The sequence below is a fragment of the Artibeus jamaicensis genome, unplaced genomic scaffold, assembly GCF_021234435.1.
Source record: "Artibeus jamaicensis isolate MK-2021 breed Jamaican fruit bat unplaced genomic scaffold, CSHL_Jam_final contig_2790, whole genome shotgun sequence".
In the NCBI taxonomy this organism is placed as follows: domain Eukaryota; kingdom Metazoa; phylum Chordata; class Mammalia; order Chiroptera; family Phyllostomidae; genus Artibeus; species Artibeus jamaicensis.
In genome coordinates, this window is record NW_026521616.1 from 1,818,009 (window position 1) to 1,835,475 (window position 17,467).

At 37.3% G+C, this 17,467-nt stretch overlaps 1 protein-coding gene across 1 annotated transcript in view; it reads left to right on the forward strand.

The window, feature by feature from the left end:
• The window catches only part of EFCAB5 (EF-hand calcium binding domain 5), a 117,683-nt gene that overhangs the window by 43,686 nt on the left and 56,530 nt on the right, over positions 1–17,467 (forward strand). Inside the window, exon 9 of the mRNA XM_037162780.2 lies at positions 14,513–14,668. Within this exon, the coding sequence (XP_037018675.2) occupies positions 14,513–14,668 (156 nt within the window). The remainder of the gene's footprint in view (positions 1–14,512; positions 14,669–17,467) is intronic.

Genomic DNA, 17,467 nt, shown 5'->3' on the forward strand with positions numbered 1-17,467 from the left:
AACATATCACATCTTATTTATTCAGCCATCAGTTGATGGACATTTGGGTTGCTTTTACTTTTGACTATTGTGAATATGAACATTTATAAATATTTAAGTTTTTGTGAATGAGAGTTCCAATTGCTCCACATCCTTGGCAACACTTGTTATTCTCTGTCTTTTATGTTTTGCTTTTAAGTTATAGCTATTTCTATGAGTATGAAGTGGTAGTCTACTGTGATTTTGAAATGCATCTCCCTGATGGGGAAATTGATATTGAGCATATTAATATGTGTTTATTGGCCGCCTATGTATCTTCCTTGAAAAAAAGCCTATTTAGACCTTTTGACCATTTTTAAATTGGGTGTCTTTTATTATTGAGTTATGAGTACTTGATGTATTCTAGATATAATTCATCATCAAATATATAATTTGTAACTATTATCTCCTTTTTATGTGGGTTATCTTATTACTTTCTTGATGGTATCCTTTGAAGCACAAAAGTTTTAAAGTTTGATGAAGTCCTATTTGTCTAACTTTGCTGTTTTGTTGCTTATGCTTTCGGTGTCATATCTAAGAAACCACTGCCTAATTTGAGGTCATAAAGATAGATGTTTAAGTTTTATAGTTTTAATTCTTACATATATGTCTATTTAAGTCTTTAATCCATTTTTTAGTTCATTTTTGTATATGGCATGAAATAGTAAGGTAAACCTTTAAAAATATTTGATATGTCAAAATGACAAAAAATAAATAAGGATATAAAGAACCTGTATTATCAGTAAGACATTATATAAGTGTATGTATGTTGAACTTTAATCCCTACAGTGACCCTATTCTGTGTCCCAGTTTTCATGGAATATTGGTAAAACTTTATTATAAATAGACCACCAAGAAAACCATGTAAGTTCTAAAAACTAGAAATCTGACATGTTAGATTCTCTTGTTATGTAATGAAAGTGGAAAATAATACAATTTAAAATTTTTTAAACCCAACTTTTTTTTTTAATGGTTAAAGGCTATTTTTTATAGACTTTATTTTTTTTATCTTTAGAGGGGAAGAGAAGGAGAGAAATATCAATGTATGGTTGCCTCTCATGCATCCCTTGCTGGGAACTGGCCTGCAACCCAGGCATGTGCCCTGACTGGGAATAGAACTGCGATCCTTTGGTTCGCAGGCCTGCGCTCAATCCACTGAGCTACACCAGCCAGGGCTAAACCCAACTTTTTTGACATTTAAAAATACTCTAATAATTTTGGGGTTAAAATTTTACAACTAATTTTATGAAATGCTACTAAATGTTTACTCAGATAAGAAATTACAGTCCTAAACCTTTTAAAAATGGCAGAGTGGGGAATTTTAAAAACAGGTAAATATAAAAATAGAACAACTGCATAATTATATATTTCCATGCCCTAGAATTAATTCTTGTTAAAACTTTGGCATATTTTCTTTAAAAAATTATTCAATTTTGTGAAAATTATCATGAACAAAAAAATGAATTTAAACAACATGAAATTATGAAAATGGGTATTTTCTAATCACAGTTAAATTTATTACCCAGAAATGATCATTGTCACCCTTAGGTGAACATCATTTTAAACAACTTTATGTACTTTGTCTCAACAGGTAAATGGGTATATGGTATTGCAGATGATCATAAATTCTGTTATAAAATTTAATTACTTAAAACATATTATTCTACTTTATTCTAGCACAAGAAAGAGAAATTGAAGTAAAATTAAGGAAATTGTTGAAATTGAACATATCTTCAAAAAGTTATTCTAAACTAATTCTAAGAAAAGACCATAGGATGAACAGCTAAAAGGTTGCAATCATTATGTTTTAATCTCATAGATCAATTATAGAAATAACATTTGATACCCTATTATAAAAGGTGAAGGTATTTAATATTTTTCATCTTTTTCTAAAGTTTATTTTATTGATTATGCCATTACAGTTGTTCTATTCCCCCCTTCATTCCCCTCCACCCTGCACACCCCCTCTCCCACCATTCCCCCCTTTAGTTTATGACCACGTGTCTCAAGTTCTTTAGATTCTATATTTCCCCTACTATTTTTACCCTCCCCCCTATCTATTTTCTATCTATGGTCTATGCGACTTATTTTCTGTACCTTCTCCCCCCTTCTCCTTCTCCCACTCCCCTGTTGCTAACCCTCCATGTGATCTTCATTTCTATGCTTCCCTCCTGATCTAGCTGTCCTCTTAGTTTGCTTTTGTTTTAGGTGTGGTTGTTAATAACTGTGAGTTTGCTGTCCTTTCACTGTTCATCTTTTTTATCTTCTTTTTCTTAGATAAGTCCCTTTAACATTTCATATAATAATGGCTTGGTGATGATGAACTCCTTGAATATGATCTTATCTGAGAAGCACTTTATCTGTCCTTCCATTCTAAATGAAAGCTTTGCTGGATAGAGCAATCTTTGATGTAGGTCTTTGGATTTCATGACATGGAATACTTCTTTCCAGCCCGTTCTTGCCTGTAAGGTCTCTTTTGAGAAATCTGCTGTCAGTCTGATGGGAACTCCTTTGTAGGTGACAGTTCCATTATCTCTTGCTGCTTCTAGGATTCTCTCCTTCATTTTAATTTTGGCTAATATAATTATGATGTGCCTTGGTGTGTTTCTTCTTGGGTCCAACTTCTTTGGGACTCTCTGAGCTTCCTGGACTTTCTGAAAGTCTATTTCCTTTGCCAGATTGGGGAAGTTCTTTTTTATTATTTGTGCAAATAAGTTTTCTACTTGTGGCTGTTCCTCTTCCCCTTCTGGTACCCCTATAATTCGGATGTTGGAGCATTTAAAGATGTCCTGGAGGTTCCTAAGCCTCTCCTCATTTTTTTGAATTCTTGTTCCTTCATATTTTTCTGTTTGGTCATTTTTTCCTTCCTTCTGGTCTGCTCCCTTGATTTGAGTCCCAGTTTCCTCTCCATCACTATTGCTTTCCTGGGCACTTCCCTTCATTTCAATTAGTTTAGCTTCATATGTTCTTCTAATTTGTGGCTAAAATTAACCAGTTCTGTGAGCATCCTGATCACCAGTGTTTTGAACTGTGTCTCTGATAGGTTGGCAATTTCTTGTTCGCTTAGATTTATTGGCTCTGGGGCTCTGAGTTCTACTTGAGCCATGTTTTGATCTGTTTGCACCTGTTATGTATGAGGAGCGGAGCCTTAGTTGTTCACCAGGGTGGGGCCACCCAGGTCGCTGGTATGTGGGGGCAGGGTCAGAGAGAGAGCAATAGCGGTCCCCTCTGCTGCTTCCCACTGCTGGGGCCTGCCCAGTCTGTCTCACTGCTCACTCCTTCGCTGGTATATGCGTGCAAATGTGTGACTGCAGTCAGCCAGCCGCCTTGCGCCTTTACTGGGTCTGCCTGTCACTACCCTACACCTGGGATTCACCCTTGGCTGCCTGCGCGCCTGGGTGGGGGGGATCTTTTTTGCCAGACCTGCTCAGCTGCTGGCTCCGACCCTCTTACCTGTCTAGCTGAGTGTTTCGTTGTTGTTGGACTCCATATTGTTCAATTTTCTGTGGTTTGGCTGCATTTATTATTGCTAAAACTTTATTGTTTTTAGATTTGGTTGTGTGAAAAGGCAAAGTGTTTCCGCCTACCCCTCCATCTTGGTGGAAGTCCTTATTTTTCATCTTTTTCTATCCTATTTCCTTATATTTCCAGTCTTAATTATTTATTTTGTAATTTTAATTTTATCCATATTTATGCCACGCATTTTCTTTTCTGCAATTACAATTCCCTTTGTTGCTTAATCTTAGTGTAATATTTAAATGGATTTGAGGTTCACTTTCTGTCCTTTTACAATGACTTTGCTATTCCTAGCTTATTTATTTTGATTCATCTCTTAATTGGCTGAATTTATTGTAAAGTAGTTTTTTTTAGGAAGGTCACATGGATGCAATATATTTTGAGTTCTTGAATGTTGAAAATATCTGCAGATTGCCTCTAAAATTACACCTTGCATGAGTTACATTTTCTTTTTACTCCAAAACAATACAGACATTGTTTTCTGGTATTGAATGTTGTAAAGTATAATGTTAGTTTTACTTTTTTCTCCACTCATTTTATTTAACTCAACAAATAGGTGCATATACACATCACATATGAATACATACATGTGTATATCCATATATAATATTTTATGTGTGTGTACACGTATACATGTATGTATATCTATACAGTTAAAGGAGAAAGTGGGTAATATACACCTAATAATACTTGATATAAATTCATTAGCATTCAACATAATTCTTTCATGGATATCTATGTATCTCTCTATCATTTTCTTTTAATGAATAAGTTGGGCTATTATCATTAGTTTTCCTCACATTTCCCAACTTCTCTTCCTGAAATCAAACAGCACATATTCAGGTACTTAGTTTTTACTTTATTTTTATTATTGACACTATTACAAATGCCTCCATTTTCCCCCTTCAGCTACATTCTTTATAGAAAAGAGCTGTTAGTTACATCAGTTAGAAACCAAGAAAGTACTTCTTGTATAGAAATATTTATTGAAAGTATTCATTATCTAATCAATAAATCACTGAGCCATCTTATATGGCCATATGGCATAGAAGTAGTACTTGAAACATTTGCTTTTAAATAGATTTGTTTTAAGGCTATTTTGTCAGAAATTCATTTAATGAAACTGGAAGAAAATGAAATAAATGTCAGGCTTAAAGTCAAGATATTACAGGTTCCACCCAGTGGAGAAAATACACTATGCAATTGTCCCTTGATGGTTTGCAATGAGCATTGTAATTAACAGTCAGGATGGAGCATGGTTGGAGAAAATGGACTCAATGAGTAATTATTAATGTAGAGAAACAAATGGGAGACTGGTCATAGAAGACCCCATAGGTATATTATTTTCCGAGCATATCTGTTTTCTGATGGGTAAATGAACAGGTGATGATGTTTTTGTTGACTATACCTTCTCTCTCACTGTTCATCTGTTTTATTTTAGTAAATGAAGACCAAAAGTAACTATTTTAGAATATACTTTACTTCTAGTCTCTTGGTTATTAAATATATACTGAATATTTACTTTCTGTGCTAGGAGAGATGTCAAAATTAGAAGTTGTATTTCTTACCCTTAAGGACCAAATAATGCATTGTTGTTTGGGAATGTGCATGAAGGCATATGCAGGCATTTATGCCCATGTGTGCATGTGTGTACACCCATGCATACATACACCTGCTAGATGGAACTGGACTGGGATCTTAGAAATGGAAAGATCAAAACACAAGCAAGTTAGGAACACACACCGTGAAAAGACAAGTACAAAGCAATGAACGGGTGCAAAATATTATGAATTATTATACTCATTGCTGCCAAGGGATGCATAGTGAAAGAAAAATGAGATTTTGGTGAGGCAGGTTTCAAGTAGGAAACTCATCTGATGGTCCTGAGTTTTAAATTTCTTTCACCTACCATAACATGTATCTCCTACTTTAAAAGGAACCTTAAGATCAATGCTTTAAACATTTATGTAATGACAGTAACAATTTAAAATATATAATGTAGGACTTCCGCCAAGATGGAGGTTTAGGTGGATGTGCCTTGCCTCCTCACACAACCAAGTTTAGGGACAACTAAATATTAGCATCAGAAAACACAACCAGAACATGGAAAACTGAACTTTTCGGAAGTCCGCTAACAACAAATTCTTCGGCCCGACCGGTAAGGGGCGAAACCGGCGTCGGGTGAGGAGTTACAAAGGAGAGCTCGATCGACCCGGGCGCGGCATCCAGACGCGCAAATCCAGTTGCACGGGTTCCAAACCCAGGATTGGACCTAGTGAGCGACCCAGCGGCCCACCGGGTGAGCGACTACGGAGGAGTCAGTGGGGAGGCGGTGGCAGCGAGTTGACTGTGGTTGCCCGGTTGCGCGCGGGTGAGGGAGTGAGCCACCGGGGGCGGCGGCGGCATTTCCCCGCTCTGACCACGCCCCCACATACAGCGTCACAACCCAGCGACCTGGGACTCCAAGGCGCCGCTTCTCTCACTTAAAGGGCCAGAACAGACCAAAAATGTCGCAGGGGGACCTCAAAGCCCCGGAGATAAATCTAAGTGACGAAGAAATAGCAAATCTCTCAGACGCACAGTTTAAAACACTGGTCATCAGCTTCCTCACAGATCTGGTGGACTATAGCCACAAATTAGAGAAACATATGAAGGCTAAATTAAGGGAAATGAATGGAATTCCACAGGAAACCCATAGAGATGAAAAAAAAACTGGGACTCAAATCAATGGAGTGAACCAGAAGGAAGAAAAAAATGATCAATCAGAAAGGAATGAAGAAATAAGAATTCAGAAAAATGAGGAGAAGCTTAGGAACCTCCAGGACATCTATAAACGCTCCAATATCCGAATTATAGGGGTACCAGAAGGGGGAAAGACACAACCACCAGTGGAAAAACTATTTGAACAAATAATAAAAGAAAATTTCCCCAATCTGCCAAAGGAAACAGACTTCCAAGAAATCCAAGAAGCCCAGAGAGTACCAAAAAAGTTGGACTCAAGAAGAAACACACCAAGGCATATCATAATTACATTAGCCAAAATTAAAACGAAAGAGAGAATCCTGGAAGCAGCAAGAGCTAAGGGGACAATCACCTACAAAGGAGTCCCCATCAGACTGTCAGCAGATTTCTCAAAAGAGACCTTACAGGCAAGAAGGGGCTGGAAAGAAATATTCCAAGTCATGAAATCTAAAGACCTACAACCAAGATTGCTCTACCCAGCAAAACTTTCATTTAGAACGGAAGGGCAGATAAGGTGCTTCTCAGATAAGACCAAATTCAAGGAGTTCATCATCACCAAGCCCTTATTATATGAAATGTTAAAGGGACTTATCTAAGAAAAAGAAGTTAAAGAAACATGAACAGTGAAAGGACAACAAACTCACAGTTATTAACAACCACACCTAAAACGAAAGCAAACTAAAAGGACAGCTAGATCAGGAGTGGAAACATAGAAATGAAGATCTCAAGGAGGGTTAGCAACAGGGGAGTGGGAGGAGGAGACGGGGAGAGAAGGTACAGAAAACAAGTAGCATAGACAGTAGATAGAAAATAGATGGGGGGGGCAAGAATAGTATGGGAAATATAGAACCTAAAGGACTTGAGACACATGGACATAAGCTAAAGGGGGGGTAATGGTGGGGTTGGGGGGACAGGGTGGAGGGGAATGAAGGGGGGAATAGAACAACTGTAACAGCATAAACAATTCAAAATAAATAAATAAATTTATTTTTAAAAAAAAAGAAAAAAATATATAATGTATTGGTTTCTTTGATATTTTTTGTTTTGTTTTGTAAGTTGAATATTTAGGCACATAAGAAATACGTTTTGGGAGAGTGTCAGGCTTGTTTTAAATTCTCAGAACACTCTGGTTCCCAAAAGACAACATATTCCAGAACACAAAACTTCCCATCTATATAATTTAATACTGGTATCGAGTTGTTCAAATAGATATTATGCCCTCTATCGAAGTTCAAAAAGGAACAGAAGTCCTAATCCTTTGATTTCAGTGGGCTCCCAATATGAAACTATCTGCATTGTCTGTGTTCAAGCAGAAAGACATAGGTGCTGATAAGCCAAGGAGTCCTGAAATTCCCAACTTTCAATCTTACAGAGGATCTACCTTTTAATTGATTGATTGATTAATTTATCAACAGAAGATCATTTCAAGTATAATTATTTTATCTAAACACCATTAATGTGGTTATACAAAATTTAGTTAACTTTTAAGTTGGAAGACTCTTTTTTAATTTTCTTGACTTTTTGAGCTCTACAGATTCCCTTTGTTTTTATAAAGAATTTCCTAATAATTTGCTGCAAGAGAAGTCTGAGAGATAAGCATGTCTAAATTTTTCTTGGTACATCTTAAGGCAAAGGTTACCTTAAGTTGTTGTTGTTTAATCCTCACCAAGGATATGTTTATTGATTTGAGAGAGAGAGAGAGAGAGAGAGGAAAACATCAATTGGTTGCCTCCTATAGGCACCCATCAGGGCCCAAACCTGCAACCTTTTGGTGTACAAGACAATGATCCAACCAATTGAGCCACATGGCCATGGCTACCTCGGATTGTTAAAGCATTCATAATTTTTTAATTGACAGTCCCACAAATAGCTGTATGCCCCTCTCCCCCCAAAAAAGTTTCTATAACTCGATTGATTGTTTGGAGCTTAGAACCCATTTTCCAAAAAGAAGCAATATTTTATAGAGTGGTTGGGGTTCTTTGTTTCAATGTGCCTGAAATAAAATTTTTTTATAAGAGTGACTATTTCTGTGGGGAAAATGCTACTTGAAGAAGAGGGAATCACCTTGCACTACCAGGGAAAAGAGATTTTTTTTATAATCTTTAAACCATTGGTGTTGACTACATACAAGACTTGTAGTGTGACAAGGGTTCATGGAGTGAGGGGTAAGAATGGCCTAAGGTAGAGGAGAGCCTCCAAAGACCCCAGGCTGAGGAGCTGAGGACCTGAGGGAGGCTGACGTCTCATCAATGCAAATCCTCTTCCCTCACATTTGGGGGCTCCAGAAACACCACACTTTTTTTTCCACTGATACTGTCAGTTTGCTCTGGACTTGGTTATATTCTTCCCTGATGTGGTTTCACATTTAGTCCCCCAACTCTTGCCTCCAAAGTAATACAAAGTATAGCTCTCTTAGACAAGAGTGAATCCTTTTAAAGGGCTTTTCTCTAGGGGATTGTGACCACCTCAGTTCTGCTCATTCTAGGTACTAGAATATTGACTCAGTTATCTATAACAAACATTTAGATGATTTTTGTTTTGTGATTACATAAATACAACAAATGGATTGAGAGTAAGTGAATACATATCATAGAATAAAACTCTCTCATATAGTTTGCTTTATGTGTAGTTGTCTCAATGGGATGGTGATGGGAAAGGTGCTGCCATGCTGCAGACACAGTTAAAAGGTGTCAAGTTTCTTTGATGGCAAAGAATAGAGATAATTACAGAGATAATTTGCTATATAAAGCAGGGTACAACACAGCATGTTTCCAAACAGATATTCCCCTAAGTTCCCCACAGAAATTAGACCATTGGCATGGATCAAGGTATAGGGTTTCAAACCACCCTGGTTTGCCTGGAACTGAGGGGTTTTTTAGAACACGGGACTTCTGGTGCTAAAACCAGGAAAGCCCAAGGCAAAGTGAGGCAGTTGGTCACGCGAGGTGAGGAGTTCTCTTTGCCTTGACCTTATCTCCCACCCAATCACTGTGGTAACTCTGGCCGAACATCTACCTGCTGACCGAGGACAAGTGAAAACAATTCAATACCTTCCTGTTTCCTGTGTAACTGCGTAAAGCGGGGGTTAGAATCCCTAGAGCATCATCCTTTAGGAGGCCTGGGCTTCAAGCAGTATGAGGTTACATAATGAACTTAATTAAGAATAATTACATGCAAAAACAACAAATAGTGTGCGGTGGAATTTAGATATTAATTTTTGATTGCACCGTACTGAGGAATTGGTATAACCCTTGGCCAGGAGTGAATAAGGGCCATGCCTTTGCCTGGATTCTCTTTGAGACTCGGTTCTTGCTCCATAGTGGTCTGCTTTCAGTGGTCACTTCCTTATGCTTAATTGTTTTTAATTAATTACACATTCTGAGGCCTTCAAACTTACATGGCTCAAAGTTTAAATTTTAAATAGAGAGGCTTCAAAAAATAAAAACAAAACAAAAAATAAAATTAAAATGTTTTAAAAATAATAAAGAGGCTTCATCAACTGTGCCAAAAAATTGTGTCTTTCCTTTAACATATTCTACTAAATTGAGCCTTTGCATTTTTCCCAAAATAGAATGTATCTGAGTGGTTTACTATTCTGTCATTTGCAATTTTGTATTATATAATTATAGTTTGTTTTGTTGTGCTCATTTTGTTTTTCATGTGCTTTGATCTGTGTCACAGAAGGACAGAAGAGGGAAGAATGGTGGCTTTGGGGAAGATGGAGGCAGCAAGGTGCTGTGAAACTCCATGCGGAAATCCTGGGGGGGAAATGACGGAATTTTAAGCCAAGGAAATGGGAGGGCCCATGGCAAACTATCCTCTAAGTTGGTGTGTATCTTCGTAGGTGGTCTACCACTGTAAGAAATACATAAATTCAGGGACTACCCAATGAGCAATTCTAGATTATTTGTATTGATACTAGTTTTCTGGGGCTGCCATAATAAAATACCATAGACTAGGTGACTTAAACATCAGAAATTTAATTTTTCACAGTCCCAGAGGTCAGAAGTCCAAGACAAGATACCGGCAGGGTTGATTTCTTCTGAGAGCCTTTTTCCCTTGGCTTGTACCTGGCCTTCTTCTCCCTGTGTCTTCACGTAGTCTTCCCTCTGTACACATCTGTGTCCAGAGTTCTTTCTCTTACAAGGACACAGTCATACCATCTTAGAGCTCAACCTAATGACCTCGTTTGAACTTAATTACCTCTGTAAAGACCCTACCTCAAAAATATATTCACATTCTGAGGTCCTAGGGATTAGGTTGTCTAGGGATTAGTTCATCACAGTATGAATTTTGGGGGAACTCAGCCCATAACCTTGCCTAAGCTATCTTTTGGCAATAGGGGTAAAATTGCGTGTTTCAGTCTGTTTCTATTATTATTGGATATTCAAGGAGACCTTGGTTCAATTTATTTGTTAAGCAAAAAATTTTAAAGCAGAAGGATTAAAGTATATTTCTGCTTTGTTGAGTATGTAATTAGCATTAATTGTTTTTAAAAATTCCCTCTCTGAGTTATGCAAGTTAATTTTCTGCCCAAATGCTATACGTACATATCACTTCTTCAATGATAGATAGCAAATCTAATCTATATATTGAATATTTCAATATTCTTAAAAACCTGTTTGCAAATATTCCTGAAAATGTTATTTACTACCAGGGCTTACAAATGCGGTTTGAAAGTTAATGCCTAAGATAGTGTCCAAACATAGTTTTCTTTCTAGAGCTCTTATATCACCTACTTCATCAACTCTCCAGTATATCTACAATTAAATTGAGTGTGAATCCCAATGGCCTAGAGCTGTTGAATCTAATAATAGCTACCAAGCTATTAAATGTGGCATTTATCATGTTCTCAATATTTTGGTTTTCAAGTTAAAAATGAAACACCCCCAAATTCATTACATTGGAACCCAGCACATAGAGACAACTTAATTAAGTGTAGTTCAAATGTTTAACAGCTCACAGAGCTATTAAACTGAAGGATATCAGTTGTTAATTACATTCTTAATTTAAGCACTCATTTCAGGATCTATGAATGTTAATTAGTTTATACCTTTGGAAGTATATGAAAACACAAAAGCTATTAAGTGTTTTCAGTTTTTATAAGAAACACTGGCAAACTGCTGTAATTGTTTTACTTGGAATTTGACTTGTAGGTGAGTTGGCAACTGGTAGTCTTCATGTCATATAGGCCACACTTACAGAACGTGCCCATTCAGAAAACAGAGGTACAATAAACCCAGAATGTTGCACTGTCTCCTGTTATAATAGCATTCCCACAGCCCCAAAACTTGTATGGCTTTGGGGTCAATTCCCAAAACCTTAATATGAAACAGGATGATCTTTTTCATGAATCAGTCTTTTTTTTTTTACAGTGTTAGAAGTTTGAACCACAATATTGCCAGAAAATGTCAACTATTCAATAGTTCTACGTTAGTAACTTAGAAAAATACCTGCTATTCAGGTAAAAAGTGATTAAGGATCAAATGACAGAATCGTAGGATACTGGAATAATCTGGACCAGTGGCCCCAGGCCATCTGGTTTAATAGTTCTCAAACTTCATTTTAGAGGTCATCCAGAGATTATCCACATGGCTTTGAAAAACACAGATTCTTCTGTGTTCCACTCCCAGAGTTTCTGATCCAGTAAGTCTGTAGTAGGGTTCCATAATCTGCATTTTTACAACCCCTCAGGTGATATGGTCATGAGACCACACTTTATAAGCCACAGATCATCTCATTGTTTGGGGTTTTTTTTCTTCTTCTAAATATATAAGTCACCTGAGAGGACTTTTATCCTATAAGGAAAACTTTCTTGGTTGATTTTTTTTTGCCTAGCTCCAAAGGAAATAAGAGCAATGCCTACAGATAACTTATTACATGAAATACCTATGCTCAGTATCCTCTCCATAACCTAAAGAAATAATTTCTATAATACCCATTTCACAAATGAGGAAACTGAAAAGTTCGGTGACTCACCCAAGGTAACTCAGCCAGTAGATGTGGGAACTGGGATTTGAACTTAGACAAGTTCCAAATGTGAGTTTTTAATATTATACCATTCTGCTTCCCAAAGTAATAGATAAGACCTTAACTGTGGTCATTGGTCCATTAAAAATAATTAGGTGGTTTAGGCAGGTAAGGAAACTAAATATTTAGAAAAGTTATTTTGCCCTCCTTTAATTTTCTTCTTTTGATTTCTAAGCCAGTTGAATAATGGTTTATGATGTGTTAGCATGGATAAAAGCTTTATTTATCTCTTACATAATACATCATATATTTGCCTACATGACATTAATGAGGAAGTAAAATATCAACTATATCTTTCATTTTAAAAACTATGTCAGCACTGGCCTGTGTGGCTCAGTTGGTTAGAGCTTCATCCCGTAACTGAGAGTCCATGCGTTTGATTCCTGGTAAAGGCACATACCTACGTTGCAGGTTCAACCTCTGGTCCAGAGCATATGGGAGGCAACCAATTGATGTTTCTCTCTTACATCCATGTTTCTCTCTCTCCCATCCTCTCTATCTAAAAGCAATAAAAAAAACTGTGCTTGGGTAGGGATAAAAAAATTATGTCAGTGAAATATACCGACAAAATGTTTTATTTTAACAAACTGTGTTAGTTAACTATTCTTTAATTTCAAGAAACAGAAACCAATCTGAGCTAACGTAGTTGAAAATGAAATGTGCAGAAGCCAAGAGCAGAAATGTGGTCTGGTTTCAGGAAGAGGCTAGCACAGGGACTTGGAAAATATCAAGACCCTTTTCTCTCTGCTTTCTGACTTATCTGTCTCTACACGTACAGACTTTCTCTGCATCCTCAGTCCACATGGAGTAATCTGGCCAGCCACCAATTCTTAAGTTTACATTTATAGATCCAGTCTCTCTCAGAGACCAACTAGCCATTCCCCACTCCTAATTCCCAATTCGCAGTGGAGAGAATCTGAATGGATTTGTTTAGGTTAAGTATCCTCCACTGGTCCAATCATTTATGGCTAAGGAAGGAGGGTTATTCAGTAAAAAATTGGCTACCAGTATAAATTTGGTTACAGCAGTGCTTGGGGCAGAAGAGGAAATTATTGATGTGAATTGGGCTAAAAACTCAAGAGGAGTCCACTCAGAAGTTCTTCCAGTGTTGGATCCATTTCTCTCTATCATGAGATATTATAGTCAGATGTAGATCAAGAATGTAATGTTTTTGACCTATTGCATAAGCAAAAATCTGGAAGACTGAAGAGAAATAGCCACTCATACATGAGAGATGGGAACATAAAAGGGTACAAGCCTGATATGAAAACCCACCAAAATTACAGAAGCATTTACCTTCTAAGTTAGCTATCACACTTCCAAGAATCTATTCAACAGAGATCAAGAAAAATGGCCCAAGGGCTTATGAGTTTGGAACAGCAGTGGTAGGAATATGATCCCTCAGGATAAAACAGCACACATACTACATTTAAGCTGAGTCTATATCATCTCAAAACAAGTCAACCATGGGCGGGTTACCAGCACACGACATAACTGATCCTTTGACTTTTATGTCTACATTACTTTTCACCTTGCTAAGAATTCACAGCATATAAATGGAACATGATAAGAAAGAGGGATTTGTTCCCTGACTGGAAATTTTTTACATTTTAAAAAAAGGAAGAAGAAGAAAAGAAAAAGAAAAATGGCCCGGGATCATAGATGTTTCAGGCTCCACACTTTCAAAAGAAAAAGAAAATCATAGACAAAGTATACCTTATTGCAATATCAAAAGACAAAAACAAACTAACATACACCCCCCCACCTAAAATCCCCATCCTTTACACTCTAATAATTAAATGTAGCTGGTCTTGGAAAACATATAGTCTTCTATGCCATAAATCAAAAGAGAAATACTGAATTCAGCTTTTAGAGCTAGTAATTTACAATCCTTGTTGTATGACTGTTTTTATTTCATACAGTAAGTTAAAAAGTCTGTCCTATATAGTGCTGATGTGATCTAGAGGAAAATTGCTCCAAAAATATCTAGTCCCCCCCGTTGGGGGCTGTATTAATCACCTCTCTCTGCTGCACAGCCTGTAGGTTAGCACTAACATGAAAAGCTTTATCTAAGTGGCAAGCAAATGATATGGGGGCAGGGAGGGGATTTGCAGCCAGTAAGTTAACGCACACATCTGAATCCTTGGGAAAATCCAAGTAAAGAGCACAGTTTCAAATCAATCATTTATCTTCTTTCTCTTTGCAGTACATCTCTTCACAAATTGTGGATTTTAAAACTGAAATGTTTGAGGAACTCCTTAAGCACCTTTGCCACTGCGCTGAAGAATTCCGGGAGGTCATAAAAATGGATATGCAGAGGCAGATGTTTGCTGAACTCTTCCTGCATTGTGACTATGGGAAGGTAGGGTAAGACCCTTAAAGCCATGCCTCCCAAACTATTTGTGCAAAGGACCGGTTTTAAGTTTATTGCTGATGGTGATATTTTTCATTTCCAATCTGCTGTGAGCTGATACACAATGAATATTGGATTACTGGGGCACACGGCGAGGAGGAAAGGACATATAAAATACAAGCTTCATATTTTTATTATCAGATTCAAATCTAATTTATTATGTTATTTTCTCAAATTGCTATAAAATTTTCTAGATGCTATTTTCAATTTCTGTATATTTCTCATCACAGACTTTTACCAGCTTACAGGCCATACCTTGCAAGGCACAGCATTTCACAGTATAAACTTGTCTCTAAATCTGTGTCCCATTCTTAAGAATGGGTTGCTTAGATTGTTTTTGCTTGAGCTACTGGGAATGGAAAGCTTACCACATCTTATGATTCTGCTTCTTAAAAAAACAAGAGAAGGCCCTGGCTGGTGTAGCTCAGTGGATTGAGCACAGGCCTGCAAAACAAACAACCACAGTTCAATTCCCAGTCAGGGCACATGCCTAGGTTGCAGACCAGTTCCCAGTGGGGGATGCACGAGAGGCAACCATACATTGATGTTTCTCTCCCTCTCTCCTTCCCTTCCCCTCTAAAGATAAATAGATAAATAAATAAATCTTTAAAAAAACCAAGAGATTTTATCAAAAATATTTCTAAGAGTGGTATTTGGGAGGATATTGGTGTGCTAGGATACCAACTGGATTTCCAAAAATAGATACAAACTTTACTGAGATCTGTTTATGAACTTCATTTTTATCCCCATGTTCCCATACAGATTGCAACAAAGAAACATAAATTAAAAGTAGAATGAAAGAAGTAAAAAATAAGAGAGAGGATAGTAAATAAAGCTGGAAATGAAGCCCAAAATGCACATTATAATGACCTAAATATTTGTTCTGGGATGTCTATGAGTTTAAATCTAAGCTTTCTAGCAGTGAATGTGAAAAGGGAAACATGGCCAAACATTCTATTGACAAAACTTACAGGATAAATACAGACTGGTTTTAAGAAGTACAGAAACTTGGGGGTCAAAGTCAAGAGTTTCTCCCACAAGTACTCTCTAAAGGGACTCTATATGTTGAAGTGAACATGAAGGAAGTGAACCTCCTTTATCATAGGCGTATAATAAATGAAACAATGACTTTCTTAGGGAATGTTCTTTTTTATAAACACCTTAAGTAGAGGCAAATTATATCACACCTGACTGCAAGTCAGAAAAAGCAATTCTTGAAGGAGCCGATATATTGTAGTCTAGGTTCTCAATGCCTGCTAATTTGGCTTAAGTCAGGACTGTATTTTGTAAAATCTGACGCATTTACATGTCTTTCAGGCAATACTTCTTGAATTTTGGCTCTTTTAACAGAGCTTATTAGAAATATTGGATGACATGGAGGTCAAGATTTTACTCTCTGGTAAATGCCTGGATATCAACTATACTTTGTTGGCCAATTTAGTACCAATTCATGTGCCATAACAAACACAGTGGGGTAATATTTAGGGGAATTAACTGAGCTTTATTTGTGCCTTTTGCTTTTCTTCCCAGTTTTCAAATAGAAGTTATGTTCCGATCACACAGGGAAGATAGATACAGTCTGTAATAAAGAAGTTAATTGAGTTTCAGAATATTTTTAACTAATAGCTGAGACTAGAGCTCAGAACCTATACTTCCACTTGAAAATCCTGGGCTTCTGAGGAAAAAAAAATGAAGAACCACAGAGTAAGAGAGAATGCAAAATATGACATCAAAGCACTCTTTCTATCCCTGGGAAATTGTGACCAGCTGATATAAGGAGGATGTGAAGAAAATATCACTAGTGGTTAGAAGTTGTCTGGGTCCCTAAGTCAGTATTAGTATCTGATCACCTACCCTTGACCCCCAATCAAGGTTGGAGATTAAAGGCAATATTATAAGATACTTTTGGAAATTTTAAGTAGGTTGAGGAAAAATTTAAGAACAGCAACACTTACACTTCTTTTCCTGGTTTTGGCTCAGAGATTGCAAGCTTCATAGAGAAGTCCTGAGTCCAACATGACACTGAGGAGGGTGGGTAACTGCTGCAGAAGGAGGGGTCTAGGTAGGCAGGCCTGAGGTTAGTCCCACTCCTGTAGATAGAGGAAAGGTGATGAGCATCCCCAAATACCTGTGTGTGAAGGGGAGTGGGCATGCAGAGAAGGAGGCAGTAAAAGTTCTGGGTGTACCTCCAAGAAGACACATGGGATTGGTACAAGAAGAACCATGGGCATAAACAATAAACACAAACAAAACCTCCAAATGACTCAGTACAATGAACTCCACATGGTTAGAGTCAACAAGTATTATGGCTGGCACCGAACTAACTGCCCCTTTCTCTGAGGTAGGACATTATATAAGAAGTCCCCAAAGGAAACTGGTCAAAAGATATGAACACGCAATGCATGGAATCATTATCTATTCAACAGATGAGAAAAATAGTTTAAAATAATAATAATACATATTGCTGGTAAAGACAGAGGAAAAGTATTTTCTCACTACTGCTGGCAAAAATTTAATGCTTATAGTATCTTTGTAAAGCAATATGGCTACATCTATTTTTAATATTTTATTTATTTTTAGGGAGAGGGGAAGAGAGGGAGATAAACATTGATGTGTGAGAGATCCATTGATCAGTTGCCTCTCATATGCCCCCAGCCAGGGACCTGGCCCACAATCCAGGCATGAGCCCTGACCTGACTGGAAATTGAACCAGCAACCTTTTGGTTAACAGGCCAGCAGTCAATCCAC